Source organism: Pelodiscus sinensis, chromosome 6, assembly GCF_052426305.1.
Source record: "Pelodiscus sinensis isolate ZL-2025 chromosome 6, ASM5242630v1, whole genome shotgun sequence".
Classification (NCBI taxonomy): domain Eukaryota; kingdom Metazoa; phylum Chordata; order Testudines; family Trionychidae; genus Pelodiscus; species Pelodiscus sinensis.
This window is the reverse complement of record NC_143057.1, coordinates 131,590,182-131,617,682: the sequence shown is the minus strand read 5'-3', so window position 1 is coordinate 131,617,682 and position 27,501 is coordinate 131,590,182. Positions and strand designations below refer to the sequence as shown.

General features: G+C 63.2%; 2 protein-coding genes across 4 annotated transcripts in view; both read right to left on the bottom strand.

Annotated features, from left to right (window-relative positions):
* LOC149524261 (avidin-like) overlaps nucleotides 1–14,427 on the bottom strand; it is a 28,575-nt gene extending 14,148 nt beyond the window's left edge. The window contains exons 1-2 of the mRNA XM_089779518.1: nucleotides 14,268–14,427; nucleotides 11,753–11,966 (exon numbers count right to left, since the gene is read on the bottom strand). Coding sequence (XP_089635644.1) covers nucleotides 11,753–11,966; nucleotides 14,268–14,351 — 298 coding nt within the window. The 5' untranslated portion in view covers nucleotides 14,352–14,427. The remainder of the gene's footprint in view (nucleotides 1–11,752; nucleotides 11,967–14,267) is intronic.
* A 3,569-nt stretch (nucleotides 14,428–17,996) lies between these two features.
* LOC102455010 (avidin-like) overlaps nucleotides 17,997–27,501 on the bottom strand; it is a 35,172-nt gene continuing 25,667 nt past the window's right edge. The window contains exons 1-4 of one of the 3 annotated variants that reach the window (XM_025189952.3): nucleotides 23,878–25,353; nucleotides 23,134–23,344; nucleotides 21,243–21,363; nucleotides 17,997–19,506 (exon numbers count right to left, since the gene is read on the bottom strand). In XM_025189952.3, the coding sequence (XP_025045737.3) occupies nucleotides 19,410–19,506; nucleotides 21,243–21,363; nucleotides 23,134–23,344; nucleotides 23,878–23,970 (522 nt within the window). In that variant the 5' untranslated portion in view covers nucleotides 23,971–25,353 and the 3' untranslated portion in view covers nucleotides 17,997–19,409. Of the gene's footprint in view, nucleotides 19,507–21,242; nucleotides 21,364–23,133; nucleotides 23,345–23,877; nucleotides 25,354–27,233; nucleotides 27,273–27,501 lie in introns of those variants that run through there. The other 2 variants (XM_089779519.1, XM_089779520.1) reach the window with 2 other exon arrangements.

Here is a 27,501-nt window from a genome sequence, read left to right as displayed (position 1 = left end):
GACCGGCGGCGGCGGCCTTTGAGCAATGCTAAAGAAATCCACTATATCTTCAGCTGTCTCTTCCTCCCTCTTAGCCTTAATTAACTGGGGATACAAAGGAGCCAAGGGAGCTAAGGAGGTGGATTGGATGGGAAGACATCCAGATGCCTTACATTTTAATTTTAAATCCTGTACTTGTGTTTTTAGTTTTTCCTGAGATTCCTTTAGACTCCGCATTCGGGACTCATGGAGTCTCTTTGTGGCTTCCTCCCACCAATAGACAAATGGTCCCCACTGCTCATTTGGGATTTTTGGTGAACTAAGGGTTTCTCTGAGGTATAGAATCTTATCATAATCAAAAGTACCCTGGACTGGAAACTGTTTAGATGGATTACCACTTGTGAAAAGATTCCAATCTTTCACGTACCTGCAAGTGTTTGAATTGCAATGCATGTACATATAATGCGCAGGGGTGCCTTTCGAAGGCGAAGAACCTTGCTTAGACTGACCTCCCCCATCCTAGTACTTAAGATTTAGACTTTAGCAGCAGTTCATGAAATAAGGGGAGTCGTCACTCTCTCATATATCAGCTCGGTCTCGAGGTTCGGCTGACCCCCCTTGCTTTCAGAACTCCCTCGTGGGAGAGCCCTGGTGCGGCTGGAATCAGCTCACTTCTCAGAGACCTGGGCAGCGGCATTCACACTCATTACATTTACACTCAGCATGCTTTTTACACAGAAACTTCTTAAACATTTAGATGCATCATTCTTTGTGGACCTCGTCCACATTTGGGGCGGCAACCAACACTGTTCCCCCCAGGGGCAGCAAACAACACGTTTCCCCCCAGAACCACAGCAGTTCCCAGCACTGCATAAACCTAGGTGCCTTATGTCCAGACGCAATACAATTTCCTCCCGTACCCGGGGCGGCACCACCAATACCACAGCAGTTCCCAGCACTGCGTAAACGTAGGCCTACTCGGGGGTAACAAAACAACCTCCCCCTAACCGATTTGCGTCTGACCTTGTTGCAGATTCAAGATGTTCGGATGGCGTGAGCCCAGCGAGGCAGACGGCTCCACGGGCAGTCCTCCCTCTGACCCCCTCTTACCTCTCGCAAGGCGCCTTGGGGTTAGCAGGGGAGACGGCCCGCAGCAGCTGCCGCTGCCCTCACCCGGGCGCTGCCATCCGAGTCACGGCACCAAATTGTGGAAGAAAAGGAGCCTTCACTCTGCGTTGTGTTTAAGCAACAAGTAGCCAGAGGCAGTTTATTCGAGCAATATTGCAAGGGAAGATGTCCATAAGCGGAACTTCAAATACAAAACAATTCAAAGCCAATATATCTACCTTTCTGTTACATATAACATTAAACAATCACTTCCCTGCCCACTCAGTTCCCATCAGACACTGTCTTGTCTCCAGGCTCTCACTGAAGTCAGCATGCCCTGCCCCCAGGGCCTCCTTGGGCCTCATTCCACCCCCCTCGGCGCCAGGCTCCTCGCCAGGCTCAACCCACCCGGGCCCTCCAAGGGCCACACGAAGTGCAGCTGGGAAAGACGCCTCCCTTCCTGGCCGCATGATCACGTCATGGGCTGCCCAGGGACCAGCCACTGCCTGGCCCCCCACGGGACCCAGGAACCAGCCCCGGGATCCTCCCCGGCTCTCCAGCATCCAGCCCCGGGATCCTATCTGGCTCTCCAGCATCCAGCCCCGGGATCCTCCCCGGCTCTCCAGCATCCAGCCCCGGGATCCTCCCCGGCTCTCCAGCATCCAACCCCGGGAAACTCCCCGGCTCTCCAGCATCCAGCCCCGGGATCCTCTCCGGCTCTCCAGCATCCAGCCCCGGGATCCTCTCCGGCTCTCCAGCATCCAGCCCCGGGAAACTCCCCGGCTCTCCAGCATCCAGCCCCGGGATCCTCCCCGGCTCTCCAGCATCCAGCCCCGGGATCCTCCCCGGCTCTCCAGCATCCAGCCCCGGGATCCTCCCCGGCTCTCCAGCATCCAGCCCCGGGATCCTCCCCGGCTCTCCAGCATCCAGCCCCGGGAAACTCCCCGGCCCTCCAGCATCCAGCCCCGGGAAACTCCCCGGCCCTCCAGCATCCAGCCCCGGGATCCTCTCCGGCTCTCCAGCATCCAGCCCCGGGATCCTCCCCGGCCCTCCAGCATCCAGCCCCGGGATCCTCCCCGGCCCTCCAGCATCCAGCCCCGGGAAACTCCCCGGCCCTCCAGCATCCAGCCCCGGGAAACTCCCCGGCCCTCCAGCATCCAGCCCCGGGAAACTCCCCGGCTCTCCAGCATCCAGCCCCGGGAAACTCCCCGGCTCTCCAGCATCCAGCCCCGGGATCCTCCCCGGCTCTCCAGCATCCAGCCCCGGGATCCTCCCCGGCCCTCCAGCATCCAGCCCCGGGATCCTCCCCGGCCCTCCAGCATCCAGCCCCGGGATCCTCCCCGGCCCTCCAGCATCCAGCCCCGGGATCCTCCCCGGCCCTCCAGCATCCAGCCCCGGGATCCTCCCCGGCCCTCCAGCATCCAGCCCCGGGATCCTCCCCGGCCCTCCAGCATCCAGCCCCGGGAAACTCCCCGGCCCTCCAGCATCCAGCCCCGGGAAACTCCCCAGCCCTCCAGCATCCAGCCCCGGGAAACTCCCCGGCTCTCCAGCATCCAGCCCCGGGAAACTCCCCGGCTCTCCAGCATCCAGCCCCGGGAAACTCCCCGGCTCTCCAGCATCCAGCCCCGGGAAACTCCCCGGCTCTCCAGCATCCAGCCCCGGGAAACTCCCCGGCTCTCCAGCATCCAGCCCCGGGATCCTTCCCGGCTCCCCAGCATCCAGCCCCGGGAAACTCCCCGGCTCTCCAGCATCCAACCCCGGGAAACTCCCCGGCTCCCCAGCCTCCAGCCCCGGGAAACTCCCCGGCTCTCCAGCCTCGAACCCCGGGAAATTCCCCGGCTCTCCAGCATCGAACCCCGGGATCCTCCCCGGCTCTCCAGCATCCAGCCCCGGGAAACTCCCCGGCCCTCGAGCATCCAGCCCCGGGAAACTCCCCGGCTCTCCAGCATCCAGCCCCGGGAAACTCCCCGGCTCTCCAGCATCCAGCCCCGGGAAACTCCCCGGCCCTCCAGCATCCAGCCCCGGGAAACTCCCCGGCCCTCCAGCATCCAGCCCCGGGAAACTCCCCGGCTCTCCAGCATCCAGCCCCGGGAAACTCCCCGGCTCTCCAGCATCCAGCCCCGGGATCCTTCCCGGCTCCCCAGCATCCAGCCCCGGGAAACTCCCCGGCTCTCCAGCATCCAGCCCCGGGAAACTCCCCGGCTCTCCAGCATCCAGCCCCGGGAAACTCCCCGGCTCTCCAGCATCCAGCCCCGGGATCCTTCCCGGCTCCCCAGCATCCAGCCCCGGGAAACTCCCCGGCTCTCCAGCATCCAACCCCGGGAAACTCCCCGGCTCCCCAGCCTCCAGCCCCGGGAAACTCCCCGGCTCTCCAGCCTCGAACCCCGGGAAATTCCCCGGCTCTCCAGCATCGAACCCCGGGATCCTCCCCGGCTCTCCAGCATCCAGCCCCGGGAAACTCCCCGGCCCTCCAGCATCCAGCCCCGGGAAACTCCCCGGCTCTCCAGCATCCAGCCCCGGGAAACTCCCCGGCTCTCCAGCATCCAGCCCCGGGAAACTCCCCGGCTCTCCAGCATCCAGCCCCGGGAAACTCCCCGGCCCTCCAGCATCCAGCCCCGGGAAACTCCCCGGCCCTCCAGCATCCAGCCCCGGGAAACTCCCCGGCTCTCCAGCATCCAGCCCCGGGAAACTCCCCGGCCCTCCAGCATCCAGCCCCGGGAAACTCCCCGGCTCTCCAGCATCCAGCTCCAGGGTCCTCCCCGGCTCTCCAGCATCCAACCTCGGGAAACTCCCCGGCTCTCCAGCATCGAACCCCGGGATCCTCCCCGGCTCTCCAGCATCCAGCCCCGGGAAACTCCCCGGCCCTCCAGCATCCAGCCCCGGGAAACTCCCCGGCCCTCCAGCATCCAGCCCCGGGAAACTCCCCGGCTCTCCAGCATCCAGCCCCGGGAAACTCCCCGGCCCTCCAGCCTCCAGCCCCGGGAAACTCCCCGGCCCTCCAGCCTCCAGCCCCGGGAAACTCCCCGGCTCTCCAGCATCCAGCCCCGGGAAACTCCCCGGCTCTCCAGCATCCAGCCCCGGGAAACTCCCCGGCCCTCCAGCATCCAGCCCCGGGAAACTCCCCGGCTCTCCAGCATCCAGCTCCAGGGTCCTCCCCGGCTCTCCAGCATCCAACCTCGGGAAACTCCCCGGCTCTCCAGCATCCAGCCTGGGATCCTTCCCGGCTCTCCAGCATCCAGCTCCGGGGTCCTCCCCGGCTCTCCAGCATCCAGCCCCGGGGTCCTCCCCGGCTCTCCAGCATCCAGCCCCGGGGTCCTCCCCGGCTCTCCAGCATCCAGCCCCGGGGTCCTCCCCGGCCCTCCAGCATCCAACCTCGGGATCCTCCCCGGCCCTCCAGCATCCAGCCCCGGGAAACTCCCCGGCTCTCCAGCATCCAGCCCCGGGATCCTCCCCGGCTCTCCAGCATCCAGCCCCGGGAAACTCCCCGGCTCTCCAGCATCCAGCCCCGGGAAACTCCCCGGCTCTCCAGCATCCAGCCCCGGGATCCTCTCCGGCCCTCCAGCATCCAGCCCCGGGAAACTCCCCGGCCCTCCAGCATCCAGCCCCGGGAAACTCCCCGGGCCTCCAGCATCCAGCCCCGGGAAACTCCCCGGCCCTCCAGCATCCAGCCCCGGGATCCTCCCCGGCTCTCCAGCATCCAGCCCCGGGATCCTCCCCGGCCCTCCAGCATCCAGCCCCGGGAAACTCCCCGGCCCTCCAGCATCCAGCCCCGGGAAACTCCCCGGCCCTCCAGCATCCAGCCCCGGGAAACTCCCCGGCCCTCCAGCATCCAGCCCCGGGAAACTCCCCGGCCCTCCAGCATCCAGCCCCGGGATCCTCCCCGGCTCTCCAGCATCCAGCCCCGGGATCCTCCCCGGCTCTCCAGCATCCAGCCCCGGGATCCTCCCCGGCCCTCCAGCATCCAGCCCCGGGATCCTCCCCGGCCCTCCAGCATCCAGCCCCGGGATCCTCCCCGGCCCTCCAGCATCCAGCCCCGGGATCCTCCCCGGCCCTCCAGCATCCAGCCCCGGGAAACTCCCCGGCTCTCCAGCATCCAGCCCCGGGAAACTCCCCGGCTCTCCAGCATCCAGCCCCGGGAAACTCCCCGGCTCCCCAGCATCCAGCCCCGGGAAACTCCCCGGCTCCCCAGCCTCCAGCCCCGGGAAACTCCCCGGCTCTCCAGCATCGAACCCCGGGAAATTCCCCGGCTCTCCAGCATCCAACCCCGGGAAACTCCCCGGCTCTCCAGCATCCAGCCCCGGGAAACTCCCCGGCTCCCCAGCATCCAGCCCCGGGAAACTCCCCGGCTCCCCAGCCTCCAGCCCCGGGAAACTCCCCGGCTCCCCAGCCTCCAGCCCCGGGAAACTCCCCGGCTCCCCAGCCTCCAGCCCCGGGAAACTCCCCGGCTCTCCAGCATCGAACCCCGGGAAATTCCCCGGCTCTCCAGCATCGAACCCCGGGATCCTCCCCGGCTCTCCAGCATCCAGCCCCGGGAAACTCCCCGGCTCTCCAGCATCCAGCCCCGGGAAACTCCCCGGGCCTCCAGCATCCAGCCCCGGGAAACTCCCCGGCTCTCCAGCATCCAACCCCGGGAAACTCCCCGGCTCTCCAGCATCCAGCCCCGGGAAACTCCCCGGCTCCCCAGCATCCAGCCCCGGGAAACTCCCCGGCTCTCCAGCATCCAACCCCGGGAAACTCCCCGGCTCCCCAGCCTCCAGCCCCGGGAAATTCCCCGGCTCTCCAGCATCGAACCCCGGGAAATTCCCCGGCTCTCCAGCATCGAACCCCGGGATCCTCCCCGGCTCTCCAGCATCCAGCCCCGGGAAACTCCCCGGCCCTCCAGCATCCAGCCCCGGGAAACTCCCCGGCTCTCCAGCATCCAGCCCCGGGAAACTCCCCGGCCCTCCAGCATCCAGCCCCGGGAAACTCCCCGGCCCTCCAGCATCCAGCCCCGGGAAACTCCCCGGCCCTCCAGCATCCAGCCCCGGGAAACTCCCCGGCCCTCCAGCATCCAGCCCCGGGAAACTCCCCGGCCCTCCAGCATCCAGCCCCGGGAAACTCCCCGGCCCTCCAGCATCCAGCCCCGGGAAACTCCCCGGCTCTCCAGCATCCAACCTCGGGGTCCTCCCCGGCCCTCCAGCATCCAGCCCCGGGGTCCTCCCCGGCTCTCCAGCATCCAGCCCCGGGGTCCTCCCCGGCTCTCCAGCATCCAGCCCCGGGGTCCTCCCCGGCTCTCCAGCATCCAGCCCCGGGGTCCTCCCCGGCTCTCCAGCATCCAGCCCCGGGGTCCTCCCCGGCTCTCCAGCATCCAGCCCCGGGGTCCTTCCCGGCTCTCCAGCATCCAGCCCCGGGGTCCTTCCCGGCTCTCCAGCATCCAGCCCCGGGGTCCTTCCCGGCTCTCCAGCATCCAGCGCCGGGATCCTTCCCGGCTCTCCAGCATCCAGCGCCGGGATCCTTCCCGGCTCTCCAGCATCCAGCGCCGGGAAACTCCCCGGCTCTCCAGCATCCAACCCCGGGAAACTCCCCGAATCTCCAGCATCCAACCCCGGGATTCTCCCCGGCTCTCCAGCATCCAGCCCCGGGATCCTCCCCGGCTCTCCAGCATCCAGCGCCGGGAAACTCCCCGGCTCTCCAGCATCCAACCCCGGGATTCTCCCCGGCTCTCCAGCATCCAACCCCGGGATTCTCCCCGGCTCTCCAGCATCCAACCCCGGGATTCTCCCCGGCTCTCCAGCATGCAGCCCCGGGATCCTCCCCGGCTCTCCAGCATCCAACCCCGGGAAACTCCCTGTCCCTCCAGCATCCAACCCCGGGAAACTCCCTGTCCCTCCAGCATCCAGCCCCGGGATCCTCCCCGGCTCTCCAGCATCCAGCCCCGGGATCCTCCCCAGGTCTCCAGCATCCAACCATGGGAAACTCCCCTGCTCTCCAGCATCCAGCCCCGGGAAACTCCCCGGCTCTCCAGCATCCAGCCCCGGGAAACTCCCCGGCCCTCCAGCATCCAGCCCCGGGAAACTCCCCGGCCCTCCAGCATCCAGCCCCGGGAAACTCCCCGGCTCTCCAGCATCCAGCCCCGGGAAACTCCCCGGCTCTCCAGCATCCAGCCCCGGGAAACTCCCCGGCCCTCCAGCATCCAGCCCCGGGAAACTCCCCGGCTCTCCAGCATCCAGCCCCGGGAAACTCCCCGGCTCTCCAGCATCCAGCCCCGGGAAACTCCCCGGCTCTCCAGCATCCAGCCCCGGGAAACTCCCCGGCTCTCCAGCATCCAGCTCCAGGGTCCTCCCCGGCCCTCCAGCATCCAACCTCGGGAAACTCCCCGGCTCTCCAGCATCCAGCTCCGGGGTCCTCCCCGGCTCTCCAGCATCCAGCCCCGGGGTCCTCCCCGGCTCTCCAGCATCCAGCCCCGGGGTCCTTCCCGGCTCTCCAGCATCCAGCCCCGGGGTCCTTCCCGGCTCTCCAGCATCCAGCCCCGGGGTCCTTCCCGGCTCTCCAGCATCCAGCCCCGGGGTCCTTCCCGGCTCTCCAGCATCCAGCCCCGGGGTCCTTCCCGGCTCTCCAGCATCCAGCCCCGGGGTCCTTCCCGGCTCTCCAGCATCCAGCCCCGGGATCCTTCCCGGCTCTCCAGCATCCAACCCCGGGAAACTCCCCGGCTCTCCAGCATCCAACCCCGGGATTCTCCCCGGCTCTCCAGCATCCAACCCCGGGAAACTCCCCGGCTCTCCAGCATGCAGCCCCAGGATCCTCCCCGGCTCTCCAGCATCCAACCCCGGGAAACTCCCTGTCCCTCCAGCATCCAACCCCGGGAAACTCCCTGTCCCTCCAGCATCCAACCCCGGGATCCTCCCCGGCTCTCCAGCATCCAGCCCCGGGATCCTCCCCAGGTCTCCAGCATCCAACCATGGGAAACTCCCCTGCTCTGCAGCATCCAGCCCCGGGAACCTCCTCGACTCCCCAGCCTCCAGCCCCGGGATCCTCCCCGGCTCCCCAGCCTCCAGCCCCGGGAAACTCCCCGGCTCCCCAGCCTCCAGCCCCGGGAAACTCCCCGGCTCCCCAGCCTCCAGCCCCGGGAAACTCCCCGGCCCTCCAGCATCCAGCCCCGGGAAACTCCCCGGCTCTCCAGCATCCAGCCCCGGGAAACTCCCCGGCCCTCCAGCATCCAGCCCCGGGAAACTCCCCGGCTCTCCAGCATCCAGCCCCGGGAAACTCCCCGGCTCTCCAGCATCCAGCCCCGGGAAACTCCCCGGCTCTCCAGCATCCAGCCCCGGGAAACTCCCCGGCTCTCCAGCATCCAGCTCCAGGGTCCTCCCCGGCCCTCCAGCATCCAACCTCGGGAAACTCCCCGGCTCTCCAGCATCCAACCTCGGGATCCTTCCCGGCTCTCCAGCATCCAGCTCCGGGGTCCTCCCCGGCTCTCCAGCATCCAGCCCCGGGGTCCTCCCCGGCTCTCCAGCATCCAGCCCCGGGGTCCTCCCCGGCTCTCCAGCATCCAGCCCCGGGGTCCTCCCCGGCTCTCCAGCATCCAGCCCCGGGGTCCTTCCCGGCTCTCCAGCATCCCGCCCCGGGGTCCTTCCCGGCTCTCCAGCATCCCGCCCCGGGATCCTTCCCGGCTCTCCAGCATCCCGCCCCGGGATCCTTCCCGGCTCTCCAGCATCCAGCCCCGGGATCCTTCCCGGCTCTCCAGCATCCAACCCCGGGAAACTCCCCGGCTCTCCAGCATCCAACCCCGGGATTCTCCCCGGCTCTCCAGCATCCAACCCCGGGAAACTCCCCGGCTCTCCAGCATGCAGCCCCAGGATCCTCCCCGGCTCTCCAGCATCCAACCCCGGGAAACTCCCTGTCCCTCCAGCATCCAACCCCGGGAAACTCCCTGTCCCTCCAGCATCCAACCCCGGGAAACTCCCTGTCCCTCCAGCATCCAGCCCCGGGATCCTCCCCAGGTCTCCAGCATCCAACCATGGGAAACTCCCCTGCTCTGCAGCATCCAACCATGGGAAACTCCCCTGCTCTGCAGCATCCAGCCCCGGGAACCTCCTCGACTCTCCAGCATCCAGCCCCGGGAAGCTCCCCGGCTCCCCAGCCTCCAGCCCCGGGAAACTCCCCGGCTCCCCAGCCTCCAGCCCCGGGAAACTCCCCGGCTCCCCAGCCTCCAGCCCCGGGAAACTCCCCGGCTCCCCAGCCTCCAGCCCCGGGAAACTCCCCGGCTCCCCAGCCTCCAGCCCCGGGAAACTCCCCAGGTCTCCAGCATCCAACCATGGGAAACTCCCCTGCTCTGCAGCATCCAGCCCCGGGAACCTCCTCGACTCTCCAGCATCCAACCCCGGGGTCCTTCCCGGCTCTCCAGCATCCAGCCCCGGGGTCCTTCCCGGCTCTCCAGCATCCAGCCCCGGGGTCCTTCCCGGCTCTCCAGCATCCAGCCCCGGGGTCCTTCCCGGCTCTCCAGCATCCAGCCCCGGGATCCTTCCCGGCTCTCCAGCATCCAGCCCCGGGATCCTTCCCGGCTCTCCAGCATCCAGCCCCGGGATCCTTCCCGGCTCTCCAGCATCCAGCCCCGGGAAACTCCCCGGCTCTCCAGCATCCAACCCCGGGATTCTCCCCGGCTCTCCAGCATCCAACCCCGGGAAACTCCCCGGCTCTCCAGCATGCAACCCCGGGAAACTCCCCGGCTCCCCAGCCTCCAGCCCCGGGAAACTCCCCGGCTCCCCAGCCTCCAGCCCCGGGATCCTCCCCGGCTCTCCAGCCTCCAGCCCCGGGATCCTCCCCGGCTCTCCAGCCTCCAGCCCCGGGAAACTCCCCGGCTCTCCAGCCTCCAGCCCCGGGAAACTCCCCGGCTCTCCAGCCTCCAGCCCCGGGAAACTCCCCTGCTCTGCAGCATCCAGCCCCGGGAACCTCCTCGACTCTCCAGCATCCAACCCCGGGAAGCTCCTCGACTCTGCAGCATCCAGCCCCGGGAAGCTCCCCGGCTCCCCAGCATCCAACCATGGGAAACTCCCCTGCTCTGCAGCATCCAGCCCCGGGAACCTCCTCGACTCTCCAGCATCCAACCCCGGGAAACTCCTCGACTCTGCAGCATCCAGCCCCGGGATCCTCCCCGGCTCCCCAGCCTCCAGCCCCGGGATCCTCCCCGGCTCCCCAGCCTCCAGCCCCGGGATCCTCCCCGGCTCTCCAGCCTCCAGCCCCGGGATCCTCCCCGGCTCTCCAGCCTCCAGCCCCGGGATCCTCCCCGGCTCTCCAGCCTCCAGCCCCGGGATCCTTCCCGGCTCTCCAGCCTCCAGCCCCGGGATTCTCCCCGGCTCTCCAGCATGCAGCCCCGGGATCCTCCCCGGCTCTCCAGCATGCAGCCCCGGGATCCTCCCCAGGTCTCCAGCATCCAACCATGGGAAACTCCCCTGCTCTGCAGCATCCAACCCCGGGAAACTCCTCGACTCTGCAGCATCCAGCCCCGGGAAGCTCCCCGGCTCCCCAGCCTCCAGCCCCGGGATCCTCCCCGGCTCCCCAGCCTCCAGCCCCGGGAAACTCCCCGGCTCCCCAGCCTCCAGCCCCGGGAAACTCCCCGGCTCCCCAGCCTCCAGCCCCGGGAAACTCCCCGGCTCTCCAGCCTCCAGCCCCGGGATCCTCCCCGGCTCTCCAGCCTCCAGCCCCGGGATCCTCCCCGGCTCTCCAGCCTCCAGCCCCGGGAAACTCCCCGGCTCTCCAGCCTCCAGCCCCGGGAAACTCCCCGGCTCTCCAGCCTCCAGCCCCGGGAAACTCCCCGGCTCTCCAGCCTCCAGCCCCGGGAAACTCCCCGGCTCTCCAGCCTCCAGCCCCGGGAAACTCCCCGGCTCTCCAGCCTCCAGCCCCGGGAAACTGCCCAGCTCTCCAGAATCCAGTCCCTAGGTCTGGCCCCCACTGAGGGAGACTCGTCTTGAGTTAAGGATTCGAAGCGATGGAGGATGCCCCGCATGCCCAGCCCAGCCTCTCCAGTGGTCATGACCCGTGACGTAAAACGCTCTTCCAGAGCCCAGGTCTTGTTCTGCCTCGGCTGGGTCAGAGGCTCTGGCTGCCAGGACGCTCTGCACAGGTGGGTGTTGGCAGGCCTCTGCGTTACGGCACTGGCCTCGCTGGGCTGGGAGCGACCGCACCGGGGCGGGATGAGCACTACTGAGTTGCTGTAACCTGAGCTGTTCCACACCACCCTTCCCCTGCACTGCTAGAGCCTCAGCATCACTCTGCCTCAACCCAGCCTCCGCCCCTCCAACGCAGGGCTCGGCACCATGTCAGCTAGACACGTGAGCGGCCACTGTCATGTTTGGGGTAATTCCAGTGGGGATCTGCACTTGCTGTGCCACACGCTGCTCCCGCCCCCCCGGGAGGCTGCCTTCCTGGGGCTGGGACCTTCCTTGTGGCTGTTTGCTGAGCCCTGCCAAGATGCTACTGCCCCTCGGAAAGGGGGCGAGCGGACCCGGGCACAGGCACCAGTGAGGGGCGTGCCAGGCCGTGTGCAGGCGATTTTACCCCTCAACCCACTGGCTGCAGCCAGCCACACCCTCCCCACCAGGATTTCTGTCCCGACAAGAAAAGAAACCATCGCTCCGCGTGCCCCGCTCACGCCGACGGGAACCCCCAGCCCAGCGTGGCGCACGGCACGTACTTGAGAACTTCTCCCAGTTCACAGTGAAGCCGAAGGTTGGCTGGGCCCTCAGCTTCGTGTGATGCTGGGCTCCCTTCAGGGGCGACCTGCGGACACAGTTGCTGGTGGCCGTCACGGCTGTGAGGTACTCGCCGGAGAATTCTCCCGCCTCGTTAACGTCATGTATCTCCATCAGCGAGTCCAGCTCGTTCCGCCACAGGCCGGACAGGTCACACTGAAAGGGGAGCAGACGTGTTCCCACGCACGGCGTGAGGCTGCGGCCCCAGGACCCCAACAGAGCCAACGGGCCTGGCCTGGGTCCTGGAACCCCGGGGAGCTGCGGGCGTCAGATGAACCCCCGGCCCTGCGCTCTGAGGCGAGCGGCGAGCCCCTGGCCTTGTCTGGCACCAGCTGGCTGGCAGGTGCCCCGTGCCCGGTCCGTGGGGGGGGGGACTTTGCAGAGCCCCTGGTCTCGCTGTGGGGCACGTGCGCCGTTACTGACACCCAGGCCTGGGTCCCCGCCCGCTCCCGCGCCAGGCAGCCTGAGCGGACGGGAGGAGCCGGAGTCCGACCTCACAGGGCGGGAAGCAGAGACGCCCAGAGACGTCAGAATGGGAATCACCCCCAGACCAGAGACATTGGGGCAGGGGGCCTGGCGAGGCCTCTGGGCCTGCGGCCGGTGACGTGACACCGAGACCTGCGGACCCCAGGGTCCGGCAGCCCGAGCGCCCGTCTTGATTCAATATTTTACAGACTCCACATCCCCCACTGAGCCCCAAGACCCCACCCTCACCCTGCCTCTTCCTGCCCCCCACTCCGCCCCTGCCCCCTCACCCTGCCTCTTCCTGCCCCCCACTCTGCCCCTGCCCCCCTCACCCTGCCTCTTCCTGCCCCCCACTCCGCCCCTGCCCCCCTCACCCTGCCTCTTCCTGCCCCCCACTCCGCCCCTGCCCCCCTCACCCTGCCTCTTCCTGCCCCCCACTCCGCCCCTGCCCCCCTCACCCTGCCTCTTCCTGCCCCCCACTCTGCCCCTGCCCCCCTCACCCTGCCTCTTCCTGCCCCCCACTCTGCCCCTGCCCCCCTCACCCTGCCTCTTCCTGCCCCCCACTCTGCCCCTGCCCCCCTCACCCTGCCTCTTCCTGCCCCCCACTCTGCCCCTGCCCCCCTCACCCTGCCTCTTCCTGCCCCCCACTCTGCCCCTGCCCCCCTCACCCTGCCTCTTCCTGCCCCCCACTCTGCCCCTGCCCCCCTCACCCTGCCTCTTCCTGCCCCCCACTCTGCCCCTGCCCCCCTCACCCTGCCTCTTCCTGCCCCCCACTCCGCCCCTGCCCCCCTCACCCTGCCTCTTCCTGCCCCCCACTCCGCCCCTGCCCCCTCACCCTGCCTCTTCCTGCCCCCCACTCCGCCCCTGCCCCCCTCACCCTGCCTCTTCCTGCCCCCCACTCCGCCCCTGCCCCCTCACCCTGCCTCTTCCTGCCCCCCACTCTGCCCCTGTCCCCCCATCCTCCAGTCAGACCCCCATCGGCTGCCATCAGCACATTGATGGAGACCCCTGGCCCAGAGCCGGCCCCCGGCCCCCTCGCCCTGCCCCAGAGCCGGCCCCCTCGCCCCGCGCCCTGCCCCAGAGCCGGCCCCCGGCCCCCGCGCCCTGCCCCAGAGCCGGCCCCCGCGCCCCGCGCTCTGCCCCAGAGCCGGCCCCCGGCCCCCTCGCCCCGCGCTCTGCCCCAGAACAGGCCCCCGGCCCCCTCGCCCCGCGCCCTGCCCCAGAACAGGCCCCCTCGCCCCGCGCCCTGCCCCAGAGCCGGCCCCCGGCCCCCTCGCCCCGCGCTTTGCTCCAGAGCTGGCCCCCGGCCCCCTCGCCCTGCCCCAGAGCCGGCCACCTCGCCCCGCGCCCTGCCCCAGAGCCGGCCCCCGGCTCCCTCGCCCCGCGCTCTGCCCCGGAGCTGGCCCCCGGCCCCCTTGCCCTGCCCCAGAGCCGGCCCCCTCGCCCCGCGCTTTGCTCCAGAGCTGGCCCCCGGCCCCCTCGCCCTGCCCCAGAGCCGGCCACCTCGCCCCGCGCCCTGCCCCAGAGCCAGCCCCCGGCCCCCTCGCCCCGCGCCCTGCCCCAGAGCCGGCCCCTGGCCCCCTCGCACTGCCCCAGAGCCGGCCCCCGGCCCCCTTTGCCCTGCCCCAGAGCCGGCCCCCGGCCCCCTTTGCCCTGCCCCAGAGCCGGCCCCCGGCCCCCTTTGCCCTGCCCCAGAGCCGGCCCCCGGCCCCCTTTGCCCTGCCCCAGAGCCGGCCCCCGGCCCCCTTTGCCCTGCCCCAGAGCCGGCCCCCGGCCCCCTTTGCCCTGCCCCAGAGCCGGCCCCCGGCCCCCTTTGCCCTGCCCCAGAGCCGGCCCCCGGCCCCCTCGCCCTGCCCCAGAGCCGGCCCCCGGCCCCCTCGCCCTGCCCCAGAGCCGGCCCCCGGCCCCCTCGCCCTGCCCCAGAGCCGGCCCCCTTGTCCCCTCATCCCTTGCCTTGCTCCAGAACCGGTGCCCAGCCCCTCGGCCCCTCACCTTGCTCTGCTGCTTTCTCTCTGACGTGCTGCCCGCAGTCATGAGGGCCAGGGCGAGGAACAGGGGGAGGCTGAAGTTCCCCATTGTCGCTTGGAGCCGAAGCCACCCGCCCCACTGTCTGGGGCGCCCGCCAGCCCTGCCTTTATAGCCCCTGGCCGCAGCCAGGCTGCAACGTGACCCCCGCTGCCGTCCCGCTGTTATTTCCGTCTCCAGGGCTGGGTGACCCAGCCGCGAGGCGAGGCCGTGCCAGCCAGCGGCTATAGATAGAGCCAGCACGTGGGCGGGGAGTGACAGGGCCATGTGCAGACGCCTTGGCCAGGCCTGATGCAGGGGAGGGAGGCCAGCTGGGGTGCTGAGGGGCCAGTGCCCCCACGTTTGCTGGCCCTGGCTGGGCTCGCTCTCCAGTTCTCCTGCTTTGTCGCCAGCCCCAGCACCATGGCCCCAGCTGCCCTTCCCACCTGCCGGCCCAGTGGTCATGGCAGGGACCCCAACCTGTGGTGCCTCAGCCAGCCCGAGCCAGGCTCCCCCCTGGGGCTAGACTCAGACAGCTCCGCTCCTAGAATCAGAACCACAGAGCTGGAAGAGACCCACGAGTCAAGTCCAGCCCCCTGCGCTAGGCAGGACCAACCCAACCAAATCAACCCGGCCAGGGCTTTGTCAAGCCGAGACTTAAACACCTCTAGGGATGGAGACTCCACTACTTCCCTAGGGAACCCAGCCCAGTGCTTCCCCACCCTCCTAGGGAAATAGTTTTTCCTAATATCCAACCTGGACCTCTCCCACCACAACTTGAGCCCATTGCTCCTTGTTGTGCCACCTGTCACTACTGAGAACAGCCTCTCTCCAGCCTCTTTGGAACCTCCCTTCAGGAAGCTGAAGGCTGCTCTCAAATCCCCCCTCACTCTTTGCTTCTGCAGACTAAACAGACCCAACTCCCTCAGCCTCTCCTCGTAAGTCATATGCTCCAGCCCCCTAATCATTTTGGTTGCCCTCCGCTGGACCCTCTCCAATGCGTCCACATCCTTTCTGTAGTGGGGGGCCCAGAACTGGACACAATACTCCAGATGCGGCCTCACCAAAGCCGAATAAAGGGGAATGATGACATCTCTGGATCTGCTGACAATGCTCCTCTTAATGCAACCTAATATGCCATTAGCCTTCTTGGCTACAAGGGCACAGTTGACTCATCTCCAGCTTCTCATCCACTGTAACCCCCAGGTCCTTTTCTGCAGAACTGCTACTTAGCCAGTCGGTCCCCAGCCTGTACCAATGCTTGGGATTCTTCCGTCCCAAGGGCAGGACTCTACACTTGTCCTTGTTCAACCTCATCAGATTTCTTGTGGCCCAATCCTCCAATTTGTCTAAGTCATTCTGTACCCTATCTCTGCCCTTAAGCGTATCGACCTCTCCCCCTAGCTTAGTGTCATCCGCAAACTTGCTGAGGGTGCAATCCATCCCCTCCTCCAGGTCATTAATAAAGATATTGAACAAAACCGGTCCTAGAACCGAACCTTGGGGCACTCTGCTAGAAACCGACCGCCATCCTGACATCGAACCGTTGATCACTACCCGCTGGGCCCGGCCTTCTAGCCATCTTTCTATCCATCTTACCGTCCATTTATCCAATCCACATTCCCTTAACTTGCTGGCAAGAATATTGTGGGAGACCGTATCAAAAGCCTTGCTAAAGTCAAGGTCTATCACATCCACTGACTTCCCCATGTCCACCGAGCCAGTTACCTCATCATAGAAGCTAATCAGATTGGTCAGGCACGACTTGCCCTTTGTGAATCCATGCTGACTATTCCTAATCACTTTCCTCTCATCCAAGTGCCTCAATATGGATTCCTTAAGGATCCCTTCCATGATTTTTCCAGGGACTGAGGTAAGACTGACCGGCCTATAGTTCCCTGGATCATCCTTCTTCCCTTTTTTGAAGCTGGGCCCTACATTTGCCTTTTTCCAGTCATCCGGGATTTCTCCCAATCTCCACGACTTTTCAAAGAGAATAGCCAAAGGCTCCTCAATGACATTTGCCAACTCCCTCAGTAGACACCTCAGCTTGAGAATAAAGGACTGAGGGAAGTGAGGTGTGGGAGAATAAAACTGAGCTCTGGAGAAATATTTGGCTAGAGTTTCCCCTACAATATGTACCAGTTCCGACTTACATACAAATTCAACTTAAGAGCAAACCTACAGTCCCTATCTTGTATGTAACCCGGGGACTGCCTGTATTTCTGTTTCTTGTTAATCAAATGCTGTATTTCTTATATTCTGAAAAACACGGGACAGACCCTTGCCAAAAAGAATGTGGAACTTATGATGTTAAAACATGATGAGCAAAGAAAGGAACAAGAGATGTACGTAAATACTTTGATGGAAATAAATTAATGAAATGTCTTCAAAGTTAGCCTTTAAAAGGCTAAAAGGGGGGAGTTCTGGAAACCATTTCCTATTTAGCTAAAAGCCACTTCATATAACAGAAGCCATTTAAGTTTCTCGCTTCTGCACGTATGCTTCAGAAAGGATGAGCTGTTGGAATGAATTAATGAACTATTTTGAACTGAAGTTCCTACACCCTAAAACCTGTTTCTTTCTTTGCTGATAGTAGTTTCTCTTTGAAGTTCACTTTGATTTCTTGCCCTGATGGCAGACTTGTTTGGTTAAGGGTATAAAATACTAGGATTGATTGTGTTGAACAGCCTTACTGGGCCGGGCGCTGCTGGGATCACGTTTGGCTCACTTTGTGCCTTATTGTCATGGGGCGCACGCCCCCCCAGTAGCCTCAGTGCCCCCGACTGTCTTCACATGGCCCATCTCAGGGCGAGTTACAGTCTGTATGGGTTGCTCATCATCGGCTTCACAGCAGTTTATACTGGCCCTTTAAACAGGCCGAGTCTACAAACAGATTCTCGTCGTAGCTGGGCACCCCCCGGTAGGGGGACCCGGGCCCACCCTACTCCACCGGGTCCCGTCCCAGGGCCCTGTGAGCAACCAGGTATAGGGTCACTCCCTCGGTGGGGCTAGCTAGCCAAAACCCACCAAGTCTCTCGGGCCAGGAGGGGCGGCTCCCGCTCCTGCCCTGGGCCACTTCCTACCTGGCCTTGCCCAGCTGGCTGCGATCTCCAGGCCGGCGTCCCCTCGGCAGGTAGTCTCCAGGTGACACCAACTCGCCTCTGCTTTCCTCCCGGCCTCTCCTGGAGCCCCCGGCAACTGCTGAGGGAGAACTTCTCTCTCCAGTCCCTCTCCTGCAGCTGTATCCCTCCCTGGAGCTCCTGCTGCCTCTGCAGTCAGCCCTCCCCCTCTCCAGCAACTGGGCCTCTCTTTTTATAGCTGGCAGCTGGGCTCATTAGCCTAACCATCTCAGCTGGTCTTCCAGCTTCCCTCAGGCTCGGGGCCTGAGCCTTGGGCTTAAAGGCCCAGTGCAGGGCAGGCGCCCTGTCACACTTATTGATCAATAAAGCTTTTTGTTAGCCATCTAAACACAGAGAAATCTTTTGCTTTGATGGGAGCATGGCCAGCAGATCTAGAGAAGTGACTATTCCCCTTTATTTGGCTCTGGGGAGGCCTCATCTGGAGTGTGTGTCCAGTTCTGGGCCCCCCACTACAAAAAGGACGTGGACGCATTGGAGAGGGTCCAGCGGAGGTGACCAGAATGATTCGGGGCTGGAGCACATGGCCTACGCAGAGAGGCTGAGGGATTGGGGTTTGTTCAGTCTGCAGAAGAGCAGAGTGGGGGGGGATTTGAGAGCAGCCTGCAGCTCCCTGCAGAGAGGCCAGCGAGAGGCTGTTCTCCGTGGGGGCGGGTGGCAGAACGAGGAGCAATGACTGCAGGGCACTGGACTAAGTGACCTGCCAAGGGCCCTGCCGGCCTTTGTGTCTGTCCCCAGGCACAGCAAAGCAGCCTGGTGAGCCAGGGGTGGGCAGGGGACAAGCGGGGAAGGGGGGGCGCTGACTTGCTGAGCCAGAGAGGGGGGACCTATTCACTGGGCAGCCCTCACGGCCGATGCCTGGGGCCATTCCCATCGCTTGCCTGGCCGGGTCGCTGGGGAGCATGGACCCGTCTGCACGTGGGGCCTGAGAGCTATTTGCAAACCAGCTCCCAGAGGGTGGGACATTCCCCCCAGAACAACGTGTGTTTGGTACCCGGACACCAGGCTCACCAGGGAGCGACGCCCAGAGAAGTGAGCCTGGGGCTGGGGGTGCCGGGCGGGGCTAGGCCTGGGCTCGCCCAGAGGCCATGGAGAAGGGCAGCAGCATCTCCCTGCCCAGCTCAGTGCCCTCTCTGCCCCTGGTCCACAGAGAGGAACGAATGGCGAGAGCCGGGGCAACCGAGCCACCAGGGTGTCCCCGAAATGCCCTGGGAGAGATTCCAGCAGCTGCCAGGAGCCAGCGAGGGGCAGGCAGGGTCACGCCCAAATGAGCCGAGGCAATAAAACACAGGAGACTCGTTTGCCTCCCTCGCTAGAGCTTTATGGGGAAAGGAGCTGAACTGCCGTGGGGGGCAGGGCAGCCGGAGAGCGAGGGGAGATGGAGACAGACGGCGACTGCAGCCCAGCAAACAGCCGGGCGAGACGCTCTCCAGAGAGCCAGATCCAGTCCAGACCAGGCGGGCACAGGAGCCGTGGGGTAGGCTCAGGAGCCATGGGGCGGGCACAGGAGCTGTGGGGCAGGCACAGGAGCCGTGGGGTGGGTGCAGGAGCCGTGGGGTGGGTGCAGGAGCCGTGGGACAGGTACAGGAGCTGTGGGGCAGGCACAGGAGCCATGGGGCGGTCACAGGAGCCGTGGGGCGGTCACAGGAGCCGTGGGGCGGTCACAGGAGCCGTGGGACAGGTACAGGAGCTGTGGGGCAGGCACAGGAGCCGTGGGGTGGGTGCAGGAGCTGTGGGGCAGGCACAGGAGCCGTGGGGCAGGCACAGGAGCCGTGGGGTGGGTGCAGGAGCCGTGGGGCAGGTACAGGAGCTGTGGGGCAGGCACAGGAGCCATGGGGCGGGCGCAGGAGCTGTGGGGCAGGCACAGGAGCCGTGGGGTGGGTGCAGGAGCCGTGGGACAGGTACAGGAGCTGTGGGGCAGGTACAGGATCCATGGGGCAGGCATAGGAGTTGTGGGGCAGACAAAGGAGCCATGGGGCAGACAGCATATTCACGGTGATAGTGGAGCAGGAGTCCCACACTGTGGAGAGTGATTCTGAGGGATTTGCACCAGCTTTAGTTCCCGTGTGAAATCATTTGTGCCGACCCTGTGGAGAAGCACAGAGCTGGGGTTACTGGCCCAGGGCCTGCGCTTGGGGAACCCTCATACAAGGAGAACCAGGAGCACCAAGTGTGACGTAGTGGGGGTATCTGGCTGGTTTCTATGCTGCTGGCTCTGGGGTAACCCCCACTGGCTGCCGTGGGTACCACGACCCAGCAAAACAGGATGAGTCACTATGCAAACCAGTGGCCAGACACCCCCCATGGAGAGGAACAAAGGAAGGTGAATGCTGCCCTGGCTGGGGGGCAGGGCTGGAAGAGGGTTAGTTAGTTGCTGTCTGAGAGCATGGAGGAGACAGCCTAGGAGAAGGGGCTGGAGTTTAGGGGCCCAGTCTCCCCCATCTCAAGGGGGCCTGAGGCATCCTAGCCCAGCTCTGTGACCAGATTACATCTGTGCTGTGCTGTACCCTGGAGAGGCAATAAACTTCCTCAATTCCACCGGCTGGTGCAGTCTGTTTGTGCCATTTCGGGGTGCAGGAGACGGGGGACCCCCAACGCGCCGTCACACCAAGTGAGCCATGAAGTTCAGGGACCAGAAGTGACAATTCATAAAATCACAGAATCACAGAACAGGAAGGGACCCTGAGAGGCATCAAGTCCAGCCCCCTGCCCTCCCCACAGGGCCAGACACCGTCTCCAGGGGCAGAGATTCCACAACCTCCCCTGGCAACTTATTCCCGTGTTTCACCCCCCTGGCAGGCAGGAATTTTCCCTAAACCTCCCCTGCTGCAGTTTCAGCCCCTTGCTTCTTGTCCTGTCCTCAGAGGCCTAGATGAACAAGTTTTCTCCCTCCTCCCTGTGACACCCTGTTAGATACTTGAAAGCTGCTATCATGTCCCCTCTCAGTCTGCTCCTTTCCAAACTAAAGAAGCCCAGTTCTATCAGCCTTCCCGCATCGCTCATGTTCTCTAGACCGTCCATCATTCTCATTGCTCCTCTCTGGACCCTCTCCAATTTCTCCACATCGTTCTTGAAATGTGGTGCCCAGAACTGGACACGATACTCAAGCTGAGGCCTAATCAGCACAGAGCAGAGTGGAAGAATGACTCCTCCTGTCTTGCTCACAACACACCTGTTAATGCCTCCCAGAATCATATTTGCTTTCTTTGCAACAGCATCACACTGCTGACTCATATTCAGCTTGTAGTCCACTATGACCCCTAGATCCCTTTCTGCCGTTCTCCTTCCTAGAGAGATGCTTCCCATTCTGTGTGTGTGACATGAATAGTTCCTTCTTACGGACAGTACTTTGCATTTGTCCCCCAGTTGCCAGGGCTCCCCTCCTTCAGTCTACACCTCACGGGGACTCAGTAGACCCACGGAGGGCAGGGAGGGGCAGCAGGCAATTCCTTCCAGTGCTTCATTTGGGGGGGCCCAGATGCCATGGTATGCAGAGTGGCTGCAAGTGCTCCACCCTGGCCTGGCCCCACTTTCACCCAGAAGCACCCTGGGGGCTGCACATCCAGCCACCCCCTCCTGGTGGGCCAGCAAGGCCATGCTTTGTGCTTGTCCCTGCCCACTGACCTGGCTCCCCAGGGCCCCCCCCCAGGGGTGGTCCCCATTAGTTAGTTCCTGGAGAAGGGCTGTAGGTGGACGTGCGTCCAGCCCCAGCCTGACCCACCGGGGGATCCGACACAGCTCTGGGGCGTGACAGGGCCAGAATCTGCCGTCCCGCTCCAGAGGAAGCACCTTGGCTCCCAGCCAGGCTGTGCCCAACACCCACCTGGTGGCCCCCCAGTCATCTCCAAGAGATCCGACCTCCTCACGCAGGAGCCACGTGGTCTTCAGAGTTTCATTCCCACGAGCATCCACGAAGCACTGGCCCACAAAGACGGTGGTGGAGTCTGCGAGGGAGCAAGCAGAAGTCAGAGGGAGGGACACGCCGTGTGGCCCCAGGGATCCGGGGGTGCTGGGCGCTGTGTGGGGTGACAGCAGTGCTGCCCGGGGTGGCATTTTCCCAGGCACTGACCCAGACGGCGGCTCAGCACAATGACACTGTTTTCCAGAGACGCGGCAGGGCCAGGAAGGGGAGAGGCCTGCAGGCCAGGGAACACGGGCTCCTCCGTCTCCCTGCCCCACATCTCGACGCCCGGGCCAAAGTCTGCTGCCTTCCCCTCAGTGTTGGGGCATGTCAGAGTTCAATGGGTCTGAGTCCCTGTGACTATGGGGGGCCTGGTGCGGGCAGACCCTGCTTCTACTGAGTCATGGCCTTGCTGGAGTTTTCTTTTCCTGCGTGCATAGGATCTGTACCCACGATGCAACTTTTTAACCAACGGCCTGTGTGTTACCCACCCCCCTTCCCCGCTGTGAATTACAGTCAGTGTCACAGACCCTGCACCCCGTGGAAGCGGCGGATGCCAGGAGTTTCGTGATGTGAAACCAGCAGATGTCAGCTGAACAGCTGTAGACAGTAAGCAGGGGTGGGTGTAGTTATAGTGCCCCGGTGACTATCACACATTAGATGGGTATCCACGCTACTAAACTAGGGTACGTCTACACTGCATCCCGAGTTCGGAGTAGGATGCAAATGGAGACGACCGAAGTAGTTAATGAAGCGGGGATTTAAATATCCCGCGCTTAATTAACATGATCTCGCTGGCGCGCTAGTTCGAATCACAGCTGATTCAAACCAGGAAGTGTGCGCCGGGACGCGTTAGTCTGAACTAATATTAATCCTCAAAAAATGAGGGATGTAACTGACCAGTGTATTTACATAAAGGGTGCACTCCGGCACATTCCTGCTCACTCGCTTCTCATGTGGGTGAAATCTGAGGCGGAACGAGTATCAGCAACACGGGGGCCCTGTTACCCCATCTGCCTCTGGGCCACCTCTTCTTTTCTAACACTGACCATAGCCAGCTCGGCACGGTTCTGCCCTGCCCTGGGGCAGCCCCCTCGGGCCTCATTCCACCCCCCGCACACGCCAGGCCCCTCGCCGGTCTCACTGCCCCCGGGTCTGTCATGGGCTGCCCAGTGACCAGCCGCCGTCTGGGAACCTCTCCCCCTCGGCTCTCCAGGACCCACTAGATTAGCCGCTGGTGAGTGGGTGTAACTGGAGCTTTGGGCAGAGCCCTGGGCATTGCGAGAGCCTCAGCCTCTGTCCCCGGGGGCCAGCTCCCTTGAATTAGGGCACAAGGAAACGTCAGCTGGGCACGTGTGTGTGTGTCCAGCTGTTAAGTTTGGGGTGAGCTCGCTGTGCTGAACACACCCCAAGCCCACGAGTGAACGCACCAAAAGCCCACTGGCAAACGCACCCAGAGCCCTCGAGCAAACGCACCCGGAGCCCATGGGCGAACACTACCCCACCCTCCAAGCTGCTCCTGCCCTGCCTGAGAGGCTGCGTTCCTGGGGCTGGGACCTTCCTTGTGGCTGTTTGCTGAGCCCTGCCAAGATGCTACTGCCCCTCGGAAAGGGGGCGAGTGGACCCGGGCACAGGCGCCAGTGAGGGGCGCGCCAGGCCGTGTGCAGGCGATTTTACCCCTCAACCCACTGGCTGCAGCCAGCCACACCCTCCCCACCAGGATTTCTGTCCCGACAAGAAAAGAAACCATCGCTCCGCGTGCCCCGCTCACGCCGACGGGAACCCCCAGCCCAGCGCGGCGCACGGCACGTACTTGAGAACTCCCAGTTCACAGTGAAGCCGAAGACCGGAGACGTCTCTGCCTTTGTATGATGCTGGGCTCCCTTCAGGGGCGAGTTCTGGATACAGTTGCTGGTGGCCGTCACGGCTGTGAGGTACTCGCCGGAGAATTCTCCCGCCTCGTTAACGTCATGTATCTCCATCAGCGAGCCCAGCTCGTTCCGCCACAGGCCGGACAGGTCACACTGAAAGGGGAGCAGACGTGTTCCCACGCATGGCGTGAGGCCGGGGCCCCAGGACCCCAAGAGAGCCAACGGGCCTGGCCTGGGTCCTGGAACCCCGGGGAGCTGCGGGCGCCAGACGAACCCCCAGCCGTGCGCTCTGAGGCCAAAGCCAGTGCTCAGCCCCCTCAATCCTCCTTCTGCCCCAGAGCCAGTGCCCAGCCCCCTCAATCCTCCTCCTGCCCCAGAGCCAGTGCCCAGCCCCCTACTCTGCCCTAGAGCCAGAGCCCAGCCTCCTCAGCCCCTCGCTCTGCCCGAGAGCCAGAATCCAGCCCCCCAACACCCAATCCTGCCCCAGAGCCAGCACCCAGCCCCTTCAGCCCCTCACCCTGCCCCAGAGCCAGTGTCCAGCCCCCTTGTGACCTCCTCCTGCCCTAGAGCTAGCGCCCAACTCCCATGGCCCCTCACCCTGCCCCAGAGCCAGCACAGAGCCCCTCAGCCCCTCATCCGGCCCCAGACCAGTGCTGGGCCTGCCAGCCACTCATCTTGACTAGTACCTTTGTCTTTTGAGGGTCACCAGAACCAGCATCACTAGAACTGAGGGTCACCAGAGCCAGGACAATGGACAGAGAGACGCCGATTCCCCCCATTGTTACTGGGAGTGGAAGCCGCGTGTGGGTGGCAGAGGGATCTCCTGCAGGGTCTGGTGTCCGGGTCTCCCAGTTGGGTCCCTATTTATAGCCCGTGAGAGAGGCGGGGCTGGGACCTGAGCCGTTTTCTCACTGGCCAGCTCGTCACAGACCTAGATGCCGTGTTTGCTTAAGATTAATTTCTCAGAAATAGAAAGTGAAAAGGGGCGTGAGACCTGGGCAGCGATGGGCAAGTCCCTGTGGAATGGAGTCCAGGGCTGCTGCTCGCTGGGTAACCCTAGTGACTGTGTGAGTCTCTGTGAGGCTGACATGACTGCAGCATGGACCAGCCCACATGGGGCGAATGGAGAGTCCCCTGCTCCTGGCTCTCTGGGTGGTAACGGAGTCTTGTGGGCTCCTTCCACATGGCCTGCTGCCAGCAGCCCTTTGGGAGTGTCCCGGCACTGGGGCGCCAGGCATTCGCTGTCCGTGCGGCTCGGCTGCGATGCACTGACTGACGTGCCCCAGCGTGCTGTGAGCCCCCGGAGATGGGAGCAGACTAGAGCACACTGGGAGGCATTTTGTGATGGGCAGCAGAGCCACAGCTGGGAGCACAGGCTAAGTGTCCAGTCAGACAAGCCCTGGCGCTGAACCCCGCTGGCCGTGGAAGTGTCTCTCTCATAGACCGTGGCTGCTGCACTCCCAGCATCCCGTGGCTCAGAGAGGTGCATTGACCACACCGATCAAACCCCTGTCCGGCCTTTCCCCGACAGCCCTACTGCTGCCATGGCAACGAGGAGTGCTGGCCTTTTCCGAACCTCCCAGCATTCAGTGACCTAAGGGTTAAACTCAGGGGATGGGGTGTCGGCAGGGAGCCAGGAGAGCCAATGGAGAAGGTGCTGAGATCTGAATGGGAAGGAATCCTGCCTACTTGGTTTCTTCCCTTGGGTGAAATTAAGCCAGGAGCTGGGGGCACAAGATGAATTGAACTGGGCAGAACTCCCCTGGCTGCAAGGAATGCTGGGTAAGGGAATGGACTGGACCATGACATACGGATCATTTAGTAGATAGGGAAAGTCTAGTTAGATGTGAAGTTATTTTCTTTGTTTTGTTGTTTGGTTAAATGCCTTTATACACGGCATTGGTGAGACCCCAGTTGGAATACTGTGGGCAGTTCTGGTCTCCCATGTTTAAGAAGGATGAATTCAAACTGGAACAGGTACAAAGAAGGGCCACTAGGATGATCCGAGGAATGGAAAACCTGTCTTATGAAAGGAGACTCAAGGAGCTTGGCTTGTTTACTTTAACCAACAGAAGGCTGAGGGGGGACATGATTGCACTCTTTAAATATATTAGGGTATGTCTACACTACCCTCCTAGTTCGAACTAGCGGGGTAATGTAGGCATACCGCACTTGCAAATGAAGCCCGGGATTTGAATTTCCTGGGCTTCATTTGCATAAGCCGAGCGCCGCCATTTTTAAATCCCGGCTGGTTCGAACTCCTCGTGGAATGAGGAGTAACGGTAGTTCGGAATAGGAAGCCTAGTTCGAACTACCTAGTTCGTGCCACGTGTAGCCGCGCGGCACAGGTTCGAACCAGCCGGGATTTAAAAATGGCGGCGCTCGGCTTATGCAAATGAAGCCCGGGAAATTCAAATCCCGTGCTTCATTTGCAAGTGCGGTATGCCTACATTACCCCGCTAGTTCGAACTAGGAGGGTAGTGTAGACATACCCTTAGAGAGATAAATACCAGGGAGGGAGAGGAATTATTTAAGCTTAATGCCAATGTGGACTCAAGAACAAATGGATATAAGCTGGCTAGTAGGAAGTTTAGACTTGAGATTAGACGAAGGTTTCTAACCATTAGAGGAGTGAGGTTCTGGAACGGCCTTCCAAGGGAAGTAGTGGGGGCAAAAGATCTAGCTGGCGTCAAGATTAAGCTACATGGGTTTATGAAGGGGATGGTTTGATGGGATAACACGATCTTGGTAATTAATTGACCTTTCACTATCAGTGGTAAGTAGGCCAATGGAGGGATGATAAGAGTTACTATACAGAACTGGTGGAGGAACGGGGGCTCCGCTCTGGTGCACGAAGGCACGAGCTGAGGATGCGTCCATGCTGCCTCCATGGGGGCTGCAGCTCCCAGGGTCATGGCTGAGCTGGGCAGCAGCCGGGAAGCCTCACTAGAGTCGCTGCTGCCTGGGCATCCCAGGGAGCCACAGCTGCCACGTTCTCTCTAAGCTGTGCGGCAGCATGACCCTGCTGCTGCTTAACAAGCCCTGCCCAGAGGCTCAGGGTGCTGCGCGCAGAGCTCACTGGCTAGGGGAGGGGCACCCCCATAGCGACAGCAGCAGCTCCCTGCTGAGGACAGAGCCGCGCGCCTTCCCCGAAGAGGCAATATTCTTATGAGCAGCTGCTTCCTCAACCTTCAGCATCTGTATCAATATGGGGGCGTGGTTGTTATGCTGCTTTGCATGGGCTATCTGGCCTGTTCAGCCTGCAGTGCTGACCCACGGTCCCAGGTACCCGGAAACCCTTTTCCTCCAGGTTGATGGCTTCCATCCAGCACTCTTCTTCCTGGCCACGGTGTCTAACTCTCCAAGGGGCTGCTTGCGCCCAGGCAATTCTTTGTTCCCAAGAGATTTGCAGCACTCATGTTGTTCCCTCTTTAGCTAACGCGTGTGCTGGCGTGTCCACGTGGGCGCCGTTCGGCTTGTTGGCTGCAATGAGGGTCCCCTGAGCCATATGGGCGTTAGGAACTTTTCCTGACATTGGTTTTGCGCTCACGGGGATCACAGTTTAACGCTGTGCCCTGCAGGTGTTTTAACCATAGGCCACTCGCCCCAGTTTGCCAGCAGAGAAGCAGATAGCGCTACGTGGTTAGCAGCCAGCCAGATAACAACTGTCCTTGACTGGGTGGGAAAGGGTAAACTGGAGCCGGGGCTTTAAAGGACTCAGGGCAGAGCTCTGCTCTGGCTGCGCTTTGGCTTTTCCCTGGTCTGCTTGCCTGCTCCTCTTCTGCATCCTAGACCCAGGTGCACTTCGCTGGGCTTGGAGACAGGAAGCTGAGTAAGATTTGCCAATTGCTACTGATTTTGTTTTCAGAAACTATTTTTACATACTGCACTTTTTTTTGGTAATTTTAATTCTGAAACATCTGTGAGCTTTTTTAAAATCCAGTACACGACAATCTTAGTAACAAAACACACACAATACAACCAACACAAACACAAACACAAACCAATTCTTGTCACGACAGTCGGTTTAAGGCATTCTCACTTGCTCATCAGCTAGTACCAGTGTGTTTCCCCCGAAGTTCTGAAACACAAGAAAAACATTTTTCTACCCCCTTTTGGGAGGGGGGGCAAATTATTGCTTAAAATGTTTCTTTTCTTCTGCAAATGTTCTTGCTGATCACAGACAAACCACGAGTTACTCCAGACTCTTGTGTCTGTGTTTCGTAGGCTGATCATGTTTCAATGGCTTCTACCTGTAGTCCCCTTACAAAAGGTGCCACTGCTTATTTTCTGGGAAGACCCTGTGTGCT